Below are 19,935 nucleotides of genomic sequence, written 5' to 3' on the forward strand. Positions count from 1 at the left end.
CCAGCTGCTTCTGACTGTCTGCTCCGTCTCTGTGTGCAGGCTGAACGTCATCTTCAGTAAGTTCGATGAAGTCCAGAGGTCGGGGAACATGGTCCTGTCACCTTTGTCGGGTAAGTCCTGCAGCGTTTGATGAGCTCAGTTTGGTTTATGGTGCCAGGGGCAGTTTTATGATGATGCTTCTGTTGTCATGGCAGCGTTAATTTGTTTATTTAATATTTTCTATTGTCGATTGTTGAAAGCAGCCTCAAGACACGCGACATGTGACCCTCCCAAACTGCACCAAATTTGTCTGTCCATGTCAGGGCTCTGGACTTACTTTTTTTTTTTAGGAGCACCAGCACAAAAGTTAGGTGCACCCAAATTTTTCAACCGCATTTGAACCCCACTGCTTTACATGTTCACTTTTTATTTTATTTTTTTAATTGCTGTCCATACAGACAATATTGATCTTGTCTTTATTTGGAGCACATTTCTACAAGAAAGAGAAGTTACTCAAAAAGTGCTTGTGCTTAAAGTACAATATTGTAGACAATGTTAAACTTAATCATCATCTCGGCCTCCTCTGACGACCTGTTTGCTGCTGCCTGCTGCTGAAAGGCAGTGGGGAGAGGGGACACATAGGCAGTGCATTTATCGCTTCATATAATGTGTTTTCTGGATACACTGTGCTTTTTCAGCCTTCAGAGGTTGATGGGTCAGGCCTTAACTTAACAAAAAATTTATCAATAGGTCTTTTCATCTTTTCTCATTACCCACAGCTACATCCACTTATGTCAGGCCTAGGCTTCTCACTAGGGCTGGGTATCATCACTGGTTTCACTATAATCCATTCGATTCCGATTAATAAAGTCCCGATTCAATTCCATTCAATTTTGACTCAGACAGTCAGAAATACTATAATTCTGATCATTTATCAGTACTGACACTTGTGAGACTTTATCAGAGGTGTAAGCATCACACCACATGCCTTTGTGTCAAAGTAACTGAGGATAAAACACAGAAAAACATGAAGAATATTTTCCTGGCCTGGCTTTTTATAGCAGATAAGCTTAAAAATATTCTGCAGTAGAACAAAAACTGAAGAAAACCATGAGTGAACATATAAAGATGCTGCTGAAGTGAAGCAGAGCAAAGTTACAGAGGTTCTATTAGAGACACAGCTAAGCGGTTTGCAATTTGGCTTTATTTAAAAAAGTTTACGTTTCTGTGCTATTAAACAGCAGACATGAGACTTTCTTGTCAGAGGTCTTTTTTTGAAAAAAAAAAAAAAAGCCGACATCTCACTGATTCTGCTCTCATTTGCTGTTTTAGCTGTTTGGTTGTTTTTCAAATAGTTTTGTGAATTTTAAGATTCTGGCGTTTCTGGCAAAATACGTTTATATTTAAAAGTAGATTCAGGATTTAATGAATCGATATCGCTTTATTAAAGCTACTCACCTCTCTCTATCTGCCTGCACTTTCAAACATACACGTGTGTGGGACCAATCAGGCCAATCAGAGAGGTCCCGCCCCTGACTATCTCTTATTGGTTTAGACGACGATATGGGCATAATGTGTGTCTGTTGTTGACCACGCAGAGACTTTCAGACTTGGAGAGGATTCTTTTTTGTCGCACCATTGCGAAATGAAGTTGCATATGTGATCAAATTAAGTCGCACTCTAGAGCCCTGTATGTGCACACTTACTGAACTCCATGATAGCCTCATAAATAAATCCAGAAGCATCCGAGTTACTCCTGTTGATCACCAGCTGACTTGCACCCAGTTTATGGTTTATATGTACTGAGTGTGTCCATGGAAAGTCCTGAATGCTGCTTTTGGGTAGCAGGAAATATTTCCAGTGTTTTCCAGCGCTGCTGGGATGGGGAATTCATTTTTATAAGTCAAAGATAATCTCTGTGTTGTGGTTTCATCTGTGTTTATGCACAAAATCAATCAGTCAGGGAGAAAACTACAAACAGGGCTGTCACTTTGTCCTCTCACACTATACTCAGCTGGTGCTTCTCATTCCTCTCGTGTTTTGGGGACTTCCTTACCTGGATGATTGAGATGTTATCGAGATGTTTTCACAGATTTAGCTTCCTGGGCGATGTTTTTTAAAAAGTATAATACAGAGTTAACAAAGAGTTCATATCAAGTTACAAAGTTGCAAAACTGAGGAAAACTGAAGCCTGATGGTTTCTGCTGTGAGCGAGCAGGATATTATCCACACAGTTTATGTTTTCACATCCAGAGATAAAGAACATCCGAATCTAGGGTTGGACCATTAATCAGAGGTTAATCTTAATCATAATCTTGGCTTTCAGTGATTATGAAAGCATGATAATGGAGATAAAACTGGAGATAAAACAGTTTCTCTTTTGTCTGTTCTTTTTCCCTACAAAGCTCTGAGTTTGTCTTGTGTTTCAGTGCAGAAAACAGGAAACCTTGTTAGACATATCAGTAGAAAACAGCTGCAGTTCTCTGTCTTCAAGTAAAATGATACTGATACACTTTGAGTGTCCTTTGATCAGAAAAAAGAAAAAAAAGACCAACATTTATGAATTTCTTGAAAGGAACAAATCATGAAGACGTGTTTGGACTGGTTTGGTGATGAATAGATGGAAAGATTTTGGTGAACAAGATCTGCTTAGAGGAAGTAAGATGTTTATGTAAGTTAACCTGTGAAGGATTATTAACTGGTAGAGCTGCCTTCGTCTCCGATCTCTCTCCGGGTCCTTTTTGGTGATGCCTGACCAAAGTTTTGATTGGCTGGTCGGCTCTCCACTCATCTGTCCATCTGGACTCTGACGGCCAATAGCGAACAGTGGTCGCCCTTTCAAAGTGGGCTTTTTCTGAAACACTCGCTAGCCTAGACGCCTGACTCAATAACGGATGGTCCTGTGTGCATACCCATTTCTTCTGTTTGTTTATTTAGTGGTTTCTCTTTTCACTTTCACATAACAAACACTTGGTGTTTGGTAAGTTAATAAGTAATGATGCTAAATAATCAAGATTACAGTTAATAACTAAGATAACTGTGATTTCTTTGTACTGCAGATGAGACCATCTGTCTCATTTCTATAATGTTGACTGCGTCATAAAGGCCTGAGGAGCTTTAAGAAATCAGAGATGTGGCTCAGATGTCTGAAACACACACAGGCCCAGTAATGTGTGACACCATTAATGCTCTTTTCAATAGTTTCTGCTCAGTTATAAGAAGTTTCTGCTTCATAAGGAGGAACTGAGGGGAAAGACTTTCCCACTGAAGAAGGTGTTCGCTTTTTAAGGTAGCACACAAAGTTCCTTACACATGTTTTACAGCAAACGTGCAATTATATCCGGGGATGTCCTGGCATGGAAGCATGTTTGAATTTTGTAATTTTCACTTTCTGATAATATTTTGCTCATAAAAATAAGTTCATACAAAAATTAAAAACCCACATATCAATTCTGTGGCCCATTAAAAAGATTTAATTTGCTAATTGGATTTATTCCTCTCTTTGTCTCTGTTGGTCCTGTGGGATTCAGATGGAGGCTGTAAATCTAAAAGTGAGAGAAAGTACACGTTGTACTCATCAGTGAGTCTCAGTGTTTCTGCTGGGAAGCCCTCTCCATGGTGTAAAGCTGTGCGTGCTGTCTTTCAGTGAGAAGGAAACCCGAGTGCCTTCTTTGTTCCTGTGGACTGAAATGAGCAGATTTCAGTCACTTTGCTGCAGGAAAAGTGACCCTGCAGAACACAGACGGGACAGTTTACACAGTGAAAAGCAGCTACTTATGTTTAGTGCTATGGCTGTGTGGCAGGACAGGGAAAACTGCTAAGCAGTCATTAAAGAGGATGAATATTGTTTCTGAGCAGGTGTGTTTTGTTTGTCTCTGTGTGATCTGTGCACAGAGGTTATGGTTAGCAGACCGGAGCGAGTCACATTAAACTGGTTTGATGGTCTCATGAACTCGTTACCTCGCTCCATCTCTGGTCACATGGGTCAGCTTTCATCTCAGGAGGTGCTCAGCCTTGAAAAGAAAAGGCACAACCACCTTCCTTTAGGAAAGCCTGATGATCATTCATCCCAGGTTTTGTTGTTAATGAATATATCTGCCATATTTGAGGTCAAACATGTCCCAAGATGTTTCAGCGTTACTGTAACAGAAGGAAACGCGTATTTGTTATTCATGTAGAGGCCCACAAAACCCAGTGTTCACAGATGATTACATACAGAGAAAAAACAGCAGCTGACACACGTCATATTTATAAACCTTAAGTCTGCTCAGATTTAATCTTTAAGAAAAAGAAACTTCATCACACAGCACATTCATTTATCTAAGTGTATAAATATAATAAACTGAAGTGAAATAACCAGGTTTGTTTCAGGTAACAGGAACAGAAACACAAGAGATGAAACTCTGACTTTTCTACATCTTCACTAAATCTGACTCATTAAGAATCACTTTGTCTCTCTGGTTTTAGTAAACAGTTTATCCTGATTAATTTATAAGGTGACGTAAGCATGACTGCTAACTACACAGCACCTGTAATGAGTCCGTGTTAGATTACCTGACAGAAATCTGTGTATTTTTCTGTTATTTTCTGACCATCCAATGAACATAAATGGGCATTATGCACGAGTAAATGAAATCTAGTACCACACTGACCCCTGGATCCAGAAGGATCTCTGGATCTGGATTAGATTGTGATATCTTCCTGAGAACTTCAAGACAAAAGCAGACAGTTTTTCTTATTTCAGTGTGATTTGTTTTTGCAAAGCTCTTATGGAAAATTTTCAGTTTGCTGATGTCTCACAGGGCAGTGTTGTAATGGATCCTTCCAAAAACTACTGGACTCTGAGCTGCACTTCAAAGACTGATCACTTTAAACCGCACTGAGCTCTGATCAAATTCCCCCGCAGATCTGTTCTGATTACTGAGTAATCCTGCTGGCAAGCAGACAAGCTGGACTGATGACATTGGCTGCTCTTCAGAAGTGATGATGTCACATTTAAAAGCTGACTGAACAGCTAATGACTAAACGAGTCCTGACATTGATAAAGACTCACTCCTGTGTGTAGTGCTGGGCCCTGTCTGTCAGCTGAACTGATACGGAGGACTTATTTCACTTTCCTCAGACACGCGGCCTGATTGTTGATGAAGACTGGTGAAGATTACAGAGCGGCCAGCCTATTAATATCTATTTCAGGGAAAGGTGTCACTTAAAAAAAACTAATTAGGAAGGTTTTTGTGTTCATCAGTGTGTTTCAGCCGCACAGCAGAGGAGCAGGAAACTTCATACGGACCTGGAAAACAGGGACGGGAGTCACAGAGAGCAGAGAAGTGGACCAGAGTGACAGGCAGGAAAAGAAAGGAATAATAAAACAAAGTGGGAGTCAGTCACAAAGAAGAAGTGCCTTTACTCTCAGAGCCCAGGGCTCTTATTTTGTAAGAGCAGTGTCAGCTGTCGTCCCTACAGTCACAAGACTGGGTTGGAGGGGAAGGGAGGAGGCAGGCAGCAGTGCGTTAGCTCGGAGTGGCTGACAGGACGCTAGCATTTGTCCTCCTGCAGATCCACAGGGGACGGTGTCGCCTCTGCAAGCAGACTGCCGTTTGCAGGTAAATAACAAGTCGGAGCATTTTTCTGTGAAACCTACAGGCCTGCTGTAACCGTCTGCAGAGTTCAGGGAGGACATCTGATCTGAGCTGCATGTTTGTCTTCATGTGAGAGCTGATTAACGAAACGACTTTTTCTGTAATCCTTCATAATTACATCATAATTAGGATCCGAATGCCACAAGTAGCTGAAGCGCGCTGATGTGTGTAATCCTGCTGCTCTGCTCCTGCTGAAGCATTTCACTCGTTCCCAGTATCCTGGGAGAAATGACTGCTTTAATTTGAGGAAAACTGCTGCTTTCTGCCTCTGTTCTGCTTGTTGTTGAAGTACTCGCGTTTCTCAAAGGAAGATTACCTGTTAAGTCAGGCTTGAACCTGATTTGAAACAAGTTCTGTTTCTTAAAGGAGGCTTAAAGAAGTCATAAAAGCAGATAAATAGGAGGTAAAGTGTTAGTGGTTTAAAAACTGACATCAACCAGATCTCATTGCTTCTCTGATCACTTTGCTCTCCTGTACATTAGAGCTGTTATAAATCAGAGACAGAGCTCGAGGCAAGTCCATTTAAACCCTTATGAATGAATAATTGATTTATGGCTGTATTCTTAAAGCAGCCATAACACAGTGAAGGGATGTTAACATTGATCCTGAGCATGTGATCTCATTACATAGTTTTACCGAAGCCCCGCAGCTCACACAGTGCGCATAAATAACCTTCTGCACGTCAGATCGTCATATCTGCGGTCAGGACGAACGCTTTCATTTTCCTGCTCTGGGATTTTTTTTGGTTTCATGTGTTATCTCTGACCTCGCTGCGTGACGCAGGAGGTCCCGCAGGTGGGAGGTGCTGACAGACGAGGCCAGGTACAGGCTGCCAGCAGGACTTGGGTTGCACAGTTGGAAAGCTCGTGAATAATGAAGGCCGTGCAGAGACAGAAAGGACACGGTGCAGCGCAGAGACTCCCCCGGCTGTTTGGAAAACAGAATAATAAAAGAACAAAGACCGAGGGCTCACAGCCTCTAACTCGCTGCTGGGTGCTGTAGTACTGACCTGATCGGTTAAGATCGGTTGTTATTTTAAAGGTTTGGGCCTTGACCTCTGACACCACAAACATTCAGAGGTGCAGGGATGCAGTTTTTCCAGACTTTAAAATTATCTGACTGGAGCTCTGAGGGTTTGTCCAACGACACAACAGGAACCGTCCTCTCCACAAAGACACAAGGACACCAGACAGGAAATGTTCACTCCCAACAGGAATCAAGACTGGCTGACCCTCAAAACCCGACACACAAACATCTACATAGCTGCGCATGTTCAGACCTTTCATAATAAAGAGGTTTCCAAGTATAACATTTGAATTCAGTTTGTTTAGTTAGAATCTGTTTGTTGCACACCCGCCTGAAAATGTGACTGAGTTCCTGCTAAAACAGGGGTCTAAACAGTGAAGCGTGATATGTAAAAAGGATGGGGACAGTAACTCAAAGCAGTTTAATCCCAAGAAACAGGAGAAAACGGAGGTAAAGAAACAGGCAGTTCTAACTTTCTGCTTCAGTAAACATGAATTAATCTGTTTGCAGATCAAACTGTGAGCTGGAAAAACTGAGCTTTGTTTAAGAAGCGCAGCATGAAGCAGACACTGCTGATGGCTGACAGCATGCAGGGGGCCTTTCAGGACTAGTTTAAAAATTTGATGATGTTTTAGTTTGTATTTATGCAAAAATATTAAAAATTGTTCACAAACTTTTCCCAGCACTTCTTGTCTCAGTTTGAGAGAATTAAAATGAAGATGGCAGAGGCCTCTTTGTGGTTCCTCAGCTTCATCCACAGACCAGCAGCAGTCTGAGCTGCAATATGAAGCAAAAATATTCAACCTTAACCTCTTCGACCTCTCAGATGTACAGATCTGCTGCTTTTCTTTGTGTTTTCAAGGTGAGACATGTTTTCTGACACGCTGTAACTCCACAGTGTGTTCTTGGCTGTAATCTGATGAGAAAACGTGACCGAAGCCTGAGATTTCTGTGGGAATGCTCCTCCCACTGTTGTTGCAGGTGAAAGGCAGGGAGGTGTTGAAGTGTTACCTTAAGCCTGTGGTTGCCTGATCATGTAATTGTTGGGGTTTTTTTTTATGCTGAAGCCTCCAAAGGCGGGGCGGGGGGTTAAAAAGGCTGATTTGATCCGTGCAGGAAGGGATAACCCGCTGTGAGTCTGTTCTCCCACGCTCCCCAGTCTCAGGTTTCTTCCCAGGTCTGTGATGTAACACCTCCCTTCGTAAACGCTTCACCTCCTCCCCGGTCATTTTGTGCATTTGCATCAGGGCGATCAGCTGTCAGACCCCATCAGTGTCCAAGCTCCCCGAAGACTGTGAGACGCTGCCAGGAGGGAAACTTGTGACCTGGCGTGGCGAGGAGGTGCATAGTTAGTCACAGTCTCCAGAGATCCAGCTCAGGGACTGTCAGCTGACTCTGTCAGTTAAAGATGTCACTCGCCCTAATAATACACACTTTAAGCCTTGATACACCTGAACAGGTGAATTAGAATAAATTCACCTCCTTTGCGATTGTTATGAAGGCTGAAATTTAACAGTTTAACATGGGAGTCTATGGGGGCTGACTCACTGTTGGAAATGAAAAACGTGGCTCTAAGTTGTAGTCTTAGCTTTCACTTCAGAAATGTTGTTGGTTCTAAGAAAGCAGCTCCGCCTCTGTTCTAAGCTTAAAAATACAAATACAGCTACACATATTTCATATGTATATGTAAGACCTGAACTCTTCCATGGCATGCATTTTTAATTTCTCTTTGCTATTTGGGCTGATTGGAACCTGATGAATGTAAAAACAAAGAATTACGTGATTTTTTTTTATTTTTTTTTACCTGATTTTTGTTTCTGAGAAAAATGAGATTCACATATGAGGACATTCACATTAAATTTCAAACAGTGGCAGTATAATGTCCTCGTAAGTGGATATCAGGCCCTTGTAGAGCACAATTTAGTATTTTGGTCTAGACAACCCAAAATGTGATGTCCACATATGTGGACGCCAGGTCCTGGGACGCTAACAGAGATCTCTTTACTGAGAAAACACACCAGTGTTCATCCATCTAAACTGTCCTCCTGCTCTCAGTGGAGCAGTTTGCATTAAACCCTTGGGAGTCATCAGTCCGACTGATACTCTAGACCAGGGGTGGGCAAACTTTTTGATTCGTGGGCCACATTGAGTTCTAACATTTGACAAAGGGGCCGGAACAGGAGTAGATAGATGGCATGCTTTGAAAACATCACCTCATTGGGGGAAAAATACACATCTTGGGATATGGAGAAAACATGTGCTTTAATTTCCAATGAAAATGAAGAAAAGCATTACAATAAAATCTCTGACTTCGAAATGAGCCTTTAAACACTGAAAATCAAATAAATGAATATTTTATTTTAAAGCACTGAAAGTTCTGTTATCCTTCAGGATATCACATCACTCTCCTCCTAACTCTTTTTTTTTTTTTCAAAAAACGGTAGGAGATGCAGATGTACTTGTCCTGTTCCTTTTATTCAATTTGTTTCCCCGGTGCCAAAAGTCAACAACGACCAGTGCAAGGACGAAACAGTTGCAGCAAGTCAGTCTGTGAAGCGTTATAGTTGATCTGCGCGCACTGTTCATTTTAACAACGTGCGTATCACGGAGAGACACACATTTTAATGGGAGCAGTGTTGTTGGTCTCCTTTTTTAGCCAGCGCATCAAAGTCTGGAGTTAGTTTTGTTGTGGCGATTCTCAGGATTGATCTGAGGTGTAGGTCTGTTAACTTGGATCTGTGGCTGGCTTTGTTGATGTTCATGACGCTGAATGTCTGTTCACACACGAAGGTAGAGCCGAACAAAGCCAACATCATCTGCGCTCTTCGCCTTAGATTTGGAAACGCGGCATCATTGAGTGAAGCATAGAAGTCATTTAGTTTCAGAGAGCTGAACTTCTCTTTTAAGGCAGGGTCGGACTGAAGGTCGATGAGTTCGAGCTGAAGCTCCTCTGGAGCTGTTTCGGGGTCTTGTGACAGAGGAAAGGCCACCAATTGAAGTGACTTGTCAATTTTATCGAAATCCAAAAACCGACGGCAGAATTCTCCGTGCAGTGCATCCAGTGACTCACTGTATTTCTTTACTTTTGCTCCGGCCTCTTTCAGCGTGGCTAGTGTAGGAAAATGAGTGAATGACTTGTTCAAAATCTGCCTGGAGAATAAAGCCAGCTTGGATTTGAAGGCTTTCACGTTTGTGTGCATGTCATGCACAAACTGCTCCTTCCCCTGCAGTTTCACGTTGAGCTCATTCAAGTGTGAAAATATGTCCGTAGCAAACGCGAAGTCACACATCCAGCTCTTGTTGCTCAGCTCAGGAAATTCATCAGTCTTCCCCTGCCGCTCCAAAAACACGCCAATCTCCTCTTTGAGCTCCCACACTCGTTGAAACACTTTTCCCAAACTCAACCAGCGGACACGGGAGTGATAAAGCAGGTCCTGGTGATCCGCATCAGTTTCCTCCAGGAACGCAATGAACTGACGGTGCTGAAGTCCCCGTGCGCGTATGAAGTTGACAAGTTTCACCACAGGATTCACAACATGATTCAGCTGTAACACCGATTTACATAGAGATTCCTGGTGGATGATGCAGTGGAGGAAAATCACATCCTGGTCAGAGTTTTCATCTTTCACTTTATTCTGGATTCTCCTCAGCAGGCCAACGTTTTTTCCCGTTAAATTTGGAGATCCATCTGTGGTGACGTTAACAAGCTTACTCCAGGGAAGCTTCATGTTTTCGATGGCAGCAGACACTCGTTCAAACAAGTCCTCCCCGTGTTTGTCCTTTCAGAGACTCCATTGTCAAAAACTCCTCCGTTATTTCAAAGGTTTCGTTGATTCCTCGGATAAAAATGAGGAGCTGAGCAGTGTCTTTGACATCGTTGCTTTCATCCAGTGCTAAAGAATAAAAAGTGAATGACTTCGCCTTTTTGTTTAATATGCTGGTGATATCTTCATCTATTAGTTCTACACGGCGAGTCACTGTCCGCCGTGATAAACTGATTTTCTCAAATTTGTCTTTGGTCTCCGGGCACAAAATACCTGCTGTCTCTACCATACATTCTTTTAAAAACTCGCCCTCTGACAGTGGTTTGCTGGCCTTTGCTATTTTGAATGAAAGCATAAAACTGGCCTTGGTACTTGACTCTTGAATGGCAGTTTGACGGTGAAAAAAACTTTGCTGAGCCTTCAAATTAGCTGCCAACTTCTCAGCAGCAGATTCCCGTTCTTTTGTTGAGAGCTTGCTAGCATAATTTGCGTGCTTTGTGGCAAAGTGACGGCTAATATTATACTCTTTAAAAACCGCCACAGTTTCTTGGCATATCAGGCAAACAGCAGATGATCGGTGTTCAGTGAAAAAATATTTAGTTGTCCACTCCTTTTTGAACACTCGACATTCTCTGTCCACTTTCCTTTTCTTGGGACCGCTCATCTTCATAGAGGGGCGGTAGGTCACAGGGTAAAGTGCAAACGTGGAGTAATAGGCCTACGCCGCTTCACCTCAACAAAGCCAATATATCTAGAGTGCGCCATCTAGTGAGGAAACATCAGAATTGCAGGGGAAATAAAACATTAACAAGGTTAATTTATTAAATTTTTTTCAAGTTTGGCGGGCCGGATCAAAACGTTTAACGGGCCCCACGTGGCCCCCGGGCCGTAGTTCGCCCATGCCTGCTCTAGACACATCTCAGAGCTGCTCTGTGTGTAAAGAACTATGTGTTGATGCTTTTTTTCATCCTGTGTCCATCCTCTGAGCGTTTCTGTTTACTCTGTTTAAACTCAAGATGGTGTTTCTTAAGCATACATTCAGGATGTGCATGTAGTGATACTGAGGGCTTATTGTTTTGCATCACTGTGAAAAAGCGTGAAGGGACAGATTTACTGGGCGACCGTGGCTCAGGGGGTTGGGAATCGCATCTGTAACCGGAAGGTCGCCAGTTCGATCCCTGGGCTCGCTGTCCTGGTCGTTGTGTCCTTGGGCAAGACACTTTACCTTACTTGCCTACTGGTGTTGGCCAGAGGGGCCGATGGCGCGATATGGCAGCCTCGCTTCTGTCAGTCTGCCCCAGGGCAGCTGTGGCTACAACTGTAGCTTGCCTCCACCAGTGTGTGGATGCGAGAGTGAATGAATAGTGGTATTGTAAAGCGCTTTGGGTGCCTTGAAAAGTGCTATATAAATCCAATCCATTATTATTTATATGAATGAAGACTTGTTGAGGCAGTTCATTTATTTATAGGCCGCTGAGATTGTTAGATATTTCAAAAATGAAGCAAAAACACGACAACGGTGCAAGAAGAAGATAGAGTAAGAAATGTAGGAAATGATTCTTTAAACTGTTTTAAGTATTTGAAGAACTGATATTTTGTTATTTTTATTCTTGACCTTCTGCATGTCCGCGCTGTCTTCCTGTTTCCCTGCCCGTGTACTAGAAGAACGAGGATGTGAAAGGAAATGTGTTATGGCTCTAACTGTCAGCATCAAGTGTGGTAACTGTGCCATCTTGTGGAAGCAGAGCAGCTTTCTGACATATAATGTGCACGAGTATCTCCTTTGATCGGAAAACTGTTTAAACCAGACTGAGCAGTTTCTGCTGTCTGACCTTCAAGGTTATGCTGATGAATATAAATGAAGCTGACGGTGACAGCAGGGGGAGTGTCTGTGTGTTTTCTCCTGAGGGGTTAAAGGTGGAGGTGCTCTGCTTGCATTCAGAGGGTGCATTTAACAGTCAGGTCGATCAGTATTGGTCTATGTATGATACGTTAGCTCAGAGATGAAGACCACAGCAGGTCAGGCTCTCCTCAGACATGATTATGAATGATTGTGATGCTTTGATGGCGTTACAGTTTGTGCAGTCAGGGCTCAAAGCATCATCCATGCAGACCAGCAGTGTTGGTTGGTTACTTAAAGAAAAACCAACTCTTACATCACTGTGATGGTGCTGGGTTAACTGGGTGCTTCTCGCAGCTTCAGATCGCACTGAGAGAACTTCAGAAGCAAACGTATTTTTCATAGTGTCTTTTATTTTGAAAAAAGACCAGATGCTCTATGCCGTTCCTCTGTCTGACTTCCTGCCCTCCTCAGCAGCTCTCTGTGACAAACGGTCACAACAGAGAGCTGTGGAATCACGAGAGCTGTCATGAGAGGACAGGATCAGCTCTGTCAGTCACATCTGAGCAGGAATGTGAGGAGGATTTTCCCTTCTTGCCAAATGCTTGAACAAAATAGCGCAACACAACCTAAAAGAGGAATATGATATCACACAGATATGTGAAGTGAAACAAAACGGGCCTCTCAACAACAACATGTGAAGAATTTCTCTTTTTATTATTACTTCGTAATAGAAACCTGATGGTTTATCATTATTTCTATGCGCAGTTAATTTTAGGTCCACCTTTAATGCGACTTCATCAAAATTGATTTCACACTGATGATGGCCGAGTTCTAATCGCACATAAGTTTATTTGCTCCTCCTTCAGGCCTTCAGTCACGCTTTCTCAGATTAATCTGATCCTCATATTTCACTTTATGTCACAAGATTTCGTGTATAGTGGGTATAGTGTGGGATTTAAAAAGTAAAGCTATGCTGTACTACAGTTACGGTACTCAGCTCCTGTCAGAACACAAATATAATAATAAGTCAATTATAATATCAATAAATCTGTATAACCTAAAAACAGCGTTGGGTCTCGTCCAGATCAGATGACATACGCTAGATACTGTTATTTTACACACAGACTCTGTGACATCACTCAGCCTCCTCCTGCTCCACCTCAGCGCTAACAGTGAAGTTTCTCACATGTGTGGAGCTGCAGTGACCTTGCTGAGATAAAGCTGCTGCTGCTGCTGTGGGCTGACGGAGGAACCTTGGTGGAGGTTCCACGCCTGACGTTAACGCCGACAGGGGACCGGCTTCCTATAGAGACCGACCCTCCCACCCTCCTCCCTCTTTCCTGAGTCATCACAGCTCCGTAGCTGTCCCTCATCTCTAGCGCCGCCCACCAGCACCGCCTCCGCTTCAGAAACCGCAGGGGTTTGTCCCCTAAGCGACCCCTCCCATCTCCTCCTCTCCTCCTCCCATTGGTCTGCGCCTCCCCTCCTCCCCTCCCACCTCTATCACTCCTCTGTATCCCCTCTCTTCCTCTTCCTCCATCCTCTGTCCTCACTGCGAGCGTGTTTGAATTAGAGGACGAAGACGCAGAGGAAGAGCGTTTGGGAGCACATGCTCCCTGACAGGAGAGAGGGGGGAGGCTCGGCTTCTCCCTCCCCTCTTTTCCCTCCACAGCTGGAGGAAAAGATGTGAGGAGCACAGAGGAGCGGAGGACCACCTGACTGTCTGTCTGTCTGCCTGTCTGTCTGCCGGCATGCTGAGGAAACTGGTCTGCAGGCGGATCTGCTCCTGTAAGCTCCTCTTCCTCTGGACTAAATCAAATATCGATATCGATTCGCAGCCGTGATCGGTGATGAAGGTGCGGTGCGGGTACAGCTGTGATTCCAGGGGGAACGCGTGTGCCTGGTCTCGATCGTAAACACAGCAGGATTTTGTCTTTTCCTGGCCTGCTCTCTGCTGGATTGTTGTGTGGACAATGCATAGGAAGTGATGTGTGTTAGGGTTCAGGTCAGGAAGCTGCAGGAGCAAGTGTGATGAGTAAACACTGAAACTTTTAATCTACTTGTGTGTGATCAGAGTGGAAGGACGAGCTGATAAAAACTCAGCCGTGAAGGTTAAATCTGATGTGAAAGGCTTCATTCTGTCGCCCATCCTCCTCTGATTCTGTAAATTATGTCTGTGGTGCACTTTGAGGGCTGTTGTCACCTCGTTTTCTTTGTCTCTGGCATTTGTAAGAATCCTCACACAAGTACAGTAAGTAACTTCTGAAATCCACCGAGGGCCTGTTTACTCTTATGTTTATGGTCACGTCTGTTCCTTTACTTAACAGGCAGAGGTTAGAACTGAAGAATTATGAGGCTTGATTCAAAGCTGTGCTTCTTTAGGTTGTGGCTAAAATGTAACCTCAGTGGTTCACTGTTAGCCAGGTGGATGTTTGGACTGATGCACTGAAATTGTCGTCTTTTCTGTACCGTTTGGTAACAATCTTTTATTTTCATGTAAAATAGCAGGAAATATTCTGCCTCAGACACATTCTCACTGCTGGAAATCGTCTGTGTGTTTCAAGAGCCTGTGCCTGTGTTGAGTTTGAATGGACTGGTACTTTTACAGCCATCTTCTACTCAGATTAAACACTTATAGTACTTGCTTACAATAAGCCTCATTCACCCACACGCTCATACAAGTGCTCTCTTTATTCTGTACCTAAGCCCTTTTAACCTCACACTCGAGTCATTATCTTTGCTGACATATGTCGGCATATGTCTCCTCCAGAGTTTCGATTAACAGATGACCCTCTCTGAGTCAAAGCCGCGATGTTTAAAGTAAAAAGAAAAGACTCCTGTAATTAGGAGCAAGCAGGTTAAAGACCGGCTAATGTCCGACCTGCAACATATGAAAACAGATTGTTGATCAGAAAGTAGCTTTACCGACGCAGGCTTTTCTTTTTTCCTTATGAAACATCACCCGAGGCTTTTACAAGGCTTTTTAACAGTAAGACAGCACACTGGTGATGATGATACCCCTCTCAGAGAAGCCGTGATAAGATTAAATTCATCGATCGACAGAAAGCAAAGCGCCGTCCAAACGTCTTCTTATGTCACGCTGTTAGTAGCTGTAGTTTCAGAGCTGCTGTGGCTGGATTTTCATCTGGTGCTAACATGTTTGTCACCGTCCTGGTCCTCTCTCGGTGTCACGCTCTGTTTGTGTTAGCGTGCTGAACTTGAGGTGACAGGTGAGGCTGCGTTTTTCCCTCACACACACTCACAGTGTGTTATGCTGTGAGGAAGACCTCCAACCTGATGTCACATGACTGATGTGTTGGCTCAGCTCCCTGCTGCTCTGTGTGTGTTTGTGTGTGCGTGTGTGTGTTGAAACTCTAAATAATGAAAAAGGATTGATTGCTGGCCTGGCAGATTCCTGTGCTGAGGGGGGCTCACGTGGCGCTCTGGCGTCCACCGCAGGAGACATCTGCACAGGGCTGGGCCTCTTTCAGCTGCTTCTTGTTGCTGTATTTTGGTTCAATTACTGATCAGTTCAAATGTAATAGATTATATTTATAATGATTAGAGGTGAAACAGATGGTTTGCTGGATATTCTCCAGATCTGGCCCCTGAATTGTGAGGATTTGTTGCCTGTTTGTTTTACATGACAGGAAGAGAAGACAAAGACATCGCCATGTGCTCTGCTCATTTCCACATCCACAATCTTTACTCTCAGAAAACTGGTTTTAATTAGTAATTAGATTACATGTAAGTTTTATTTAAAAGAACAATGTAAAATATTTAATTTAGTGGAATCTGATCAAATGAAATGTACTATTTAGCATATATTCAGTTTATACCAAACACATTTCCCTTAATGATTAATTTTGATAATATATATTTCAGCTGCATTTTACTCAGAATGATTGTTTCCTGTTTCTAAAGGGCAACAAATTATTTTATTAGTGTATTCATTTACTATGCTACCGTAGCTTTGCATGGTTCACAATTCAAAATAATCCATACTTGTCTTATACTGGGCTGTCATGCTTTAGCTCCTCCTCTAACGTTTTTTACTTTCAAAACGGGGCCTTGTAAACAGCAGGTAGGTGTCTGTATAATTAGGGATATATGCTTCTTTTTTTGGGATCAGTCTCATGTTCAGATCCTAGAGTAGAAAAAAACTGAGCACGTAAAGAACTTTGAGGCTCAGTGGGTTTATGTGTACATACACTGACATCATTAATTAAATATATATTTGGCATTATAGCAGTGTGTAACTAGCTGGACTAAAACATTTGTTTGTTAAAGATAAGTAATAAAAATACTCAGTATGACCCGTGTCCATTTATCATATCTATAATGATGTATGACAGCAACAAATATTCACATTGGAGAGTCTGAAACCAGCGGATTGTCTCATAAATGATCATTTGTATGCGATAATGTGTCAGTATCAAGCAGGGGAGATAAGGGAAACCATCAGTGTGACTCTCTGATGAAGCAAAGCTTTTATTTGTTTATAATAATCATAAAATCTGAGAGTGTGGAGGATAAATGTAGTCAGTTTTCAGATGGTTGCCCTGAGGATGTGAGTCGGTCCTCCTGTGGTCGCTCTGGCTGGGAACACAGGGCTAATTGTTGTCTTTATTGTCAGGGCATTGTGTCTCTGACCTGCTGCCCTCCTCGCCATTACCAGCTCGCTAATTCGGTGTTACAGGAATGCGAGTTATGCCCTCTGCGTCAGCTGAAGTCCAATCGCAGAAATGTCAGAGTCCTCCTGCTGCGCCGCATTGTTTGGATGCTCAGCAGTGGCGTTTTTCTTTGTGAGAACTTTGTTGTTCAGTCACATGACTGTCCCTCTCTTTTCTTCCTCCCCAACAGACAAGAACTTCGAGGACGATGACTCGGTGGACGGCGGCCGCTCCTCGTCCTCGTCCAAAGGAACCTCGCTGTCCGGGAGGAAGGCGGTGAGCATGGGTTCATTTCAACGCCCTGCCCCCGGCAGCAAGTCTGCAGGTCAGAACCACCGCATCGCCACCCAAATTTATTCATGAGGATGTAAAAAAAAATAAGATGACAGTTTTTGCGTTTTGTGGATCTGTAATTCTTTCTGCTGTGTTTTCTGCAGGGAGGGACGGGTCCAGTGCTGGAGCCGTGGATGAGGAGGACTTCATCCAGGCGTTTGAAGATGTTCCCACAGTGCAGGTTAGTACATATGTGACATGTACTTCAAACGGCTGACCGTCTCCATCTGCAGGGAGTAAGACTCCTGCTCGTGTGTGGACCTTCTCCTCTCTCTCTCCTCCATCAGATCTACTCTAACAGGGAGGTGGAGGAAGCCATGACGAAGATTCGTGACGTGCTGTCGGACGACAAGCGGGACTGGGAGCTGAGAGTGGCAGCTGTAAGGACATGTCCTGACCTTGGCCCTCGCCTCAGTTTGAAATATCAGTGAAGGTGTGTGTGTACTGAACTTTTTTTGTGCTCCACCAGCTGAAGAAAGTGCGTTCGCTGCTACTGGCCGGTGCACCAGAGTTCGACGGCTTCCTGCAGCAGCTGCGTCTCATGGAGGCGGCGTTCAAGCTGTCTGCCAAGGACCTGCGATCTCAGGTGGTGAGGGAGGCCTGCATCACTCTGGGGTAAGGCACATGGCTCACAAGATAAAAGAAAAGGAAAATAAAACCAGGCTGATCGTCTCCTCCTGCCTGTCATTAGTGCACAGCTGAAATGAATCCATCTGTCTTCCTCTCCATCCATCAGACACCTGTCGTCAGTGCTCGGCAACCGGTTCGATCACGCAGCAGAGGCCATCATGCCAATACTCCTCAACCTGGTCCCCAACAGTGCCAAAGTCATGGCCACGTCCGGCGTGGCCGCCATCCATCTCATCCTCAGAGTACGTGCGATAAAGCAGAGGCTGCGAGCGGTTTCGATGCTGATCACTGACTATGACATTCAAGGAAGAAAAAAGTTTAACTTTAAACCTATTAAATCTTCATCCATGCATGGTCTGACTTAGCTGCTCTATCTGATCTGAACATGTTCTCCAGACATAACAATGTTAGCCTGATGTCATAACAGGATGGATTTCACAGAAAATTTGATCAAATCACATTTCATGTCCAGAAGAAAAGACTTGACTGTTGTCAGATGGAACAAATTTCTTTTTAAATGAATTCAAATGCAGGAGCTTGTCTGTCTGAAGTAAATTAAGAGAGCTCCTTCTGCCTTTTTCTCAACAGCACACACACTACCCACGCCTCATCCCCATCATCACCAGCAACTGTACCTCCAAATCTGTGGCTGTGCGAAGGTGAGACACACTCACATTTTCTCTTTGATCGTTTTTGTCTTTATAATTGTTTCATAATATTTTAGTGTGGTTTTATTTTTTTCCAGTTTCTTTGAGTTCAGTTTGTTTTATTATAGTTTTTATTATTATAATTATATGTTTATATTTATCATTAATTTATTATTGTTGATGGTATTTTTTTTTATCATGTTTATTTTTGATTCATGTTGTCTTTGTTTAATTTATTTTTATCTGTATATGTAGTATTGTGTTTTTAGTTTTTTCCTTTATTTTTGTGTTTTCTATATTTTGTTTTTGTTTTCATACATATGTAATTTCTTTTTTAAGTATTTTTCCTTTTTTATTTTATAAGTAGTAATTTTTATACCGTAAGTCCGTATTATGTAAATTATATTATTTTAATACTTATTTATTTTCTTAATTATAAACATGTTTTATTATTATTATTTCCTCATTTCTTGTTTTAATTTCATCCCAGTATTTTCTTTTAATTAAGCTTTTTCTTACATTTATATTCATGTGTTTATGTTATATTTTCATATATGTTATTAATATTTGTTTACATTTTAAATGTGAATTTATCAACTTTTTTTTCTTTCATTTCACTCTAATATTTTTTCTAATTTAGCTTTATTTTATATATATTTCAATTTTATTTATATTTATTTGTTTTATAATATTTTTTATGTATATCTTTCTTGCTTCATTTTTACATTAATTTAGATTTTAATATTCATGATTATTTCAAAAATAATTTGATTGCTTTCTTCCTGTTTGCAGGCGCTGCTTCGAGTTCTTGGACCTGCTGCTGCAGGAATGGCAGACGAGCTGTCTGGAGAGGTGAGGAAAAATAGAACAGTGGGTCAGCTGATGGCAGGGGTTCACAGGTTTAGTTGGATTAATGGTTAGTAGTATCTGAGGCGTGCCTTCAGCACTAACTGTGTGTAAACTGTGGAATACGCAGAGAGCCATGCAGTAAACACAAAACAATAGCAGTGACAGTGATTTGTGGGACACTTGGAGCGCTACATGCTACCTTGTGAGGAAATGCGACACCGGCCGGGTCAAGGTCTGTCTCAGCGGTTTCCATGGCAATGCCGGGGGATCTCTGTCTGCCACCAAAAAGCTCTTTGTGTTTCCACCCGGCTGCTTCCTGCAGCCGCCGCCGCCAGGGAGAAACCCGAGCTGACCCCTCAGTGTCAGGGGAGCGCTCTGGTTCTCATCGATCACTCAGTCAGAGGCTGTCTGTGTGCGGATCTGAGTCATTGAGCTACAAATCAGTTTTACTAAGAGAAAGGACTAAAAATGTTTTAATTTGAGAAAATTAGGTCTTTGATTTGAACCTCAGTACCTTTCTTTAGGTTTTGTTATTAAAAAAAAGGTCACAAG

At 42.7% G+C, this 19,935-nt stretch overlaps 2 protein-coding genes across 16 annotated transcripts in view; one reads left to right on the forward strand and one right to left on the reverse strand.

Moving 5' to 3' along the window:
* The window catches only part of LOC146641855 (CLIP-associating protein 1-A-like), a 55,565-nt gene that overhangs the window by 10,508 nt on the left and 25,122 nt on the right, over nucleotides 1-19,935 (forward strand). For 13 of the 15 annotated variants that reach the window (XM_085399417.1, XM_085399404.1, XM_085399406.1 and 10 more), the window contains exons 8-15: nucleotides 40-110; nucleotides 17,115-17,249; nucleotides 17,362-17,438; nucleotides 17,545-17,637; nucleotides 17,727-17,872; nucleotides 17,994-18,129; nucleotides 18,476-18,546; nucleotides 19,327-19,386. In XM_085399417.1, the coding sequence (XP_085255543.1) occupies nucleotides 40-110; nucleotides 17,115-17,249; nucleotides 17,362-17,438; nucleotides 17,545-17,637; nucleotides 17,727-17,872; nucleotides 17,994-18,129; nucleotides 18,476-18,546; nucleotides 19,327-19,386 (789 nt within the window). Of the gene's footprint in view, nucleotides 1-39; nucleotides 111-5,435; nucleotides 5,583-13,830; nucleotides 14,040-17,114; nucleotides 17,250-17,361; nucleotides 17,439-17,544; nucleotides 17,638-17,726; nucleotides 17,873-17,993; nucleotides 18,130-18,475; nucleotides 18,547-19,326; nucleotides 19,387-19,935 lie in introns of those variants that run through there. The other 2 variants (XM_085399416.1, XM_085399415.1) reach the window with 2 other exon arrangements.
* On the reverse strand, nucleotides 9,266-10,382 carry LOC146641857 (general transcription factor II-I repeat domain-containing protein 2-like). The gene has a single exon (XM_085398009.1). It carries the CDS (start codon nucleotides 10,370-10,372, stop codon nucleotides 9,266-9,268), a length of 1,107 nt encoding a protein of 368 aa, XP_085254135.1. The 5' UTR covers nucleotides 10,373-10,382.

This window comes from Rhamphochromis longiceps, linkage group LG23 (assembly GCF_057381845.1).
Source record: "Rhamphochromis longiceps isolate RC_006_pf linkage group LG23, R_longiceps_female_GT1.1, whole genome shotgun sequence".
Lineage (NCBI taxonomy): Eukaryota > Metazoa > Chordata > Actinopteri > Cichliformes > Cichlidae > Rhamphochromis > Rhamphochromis longiceps.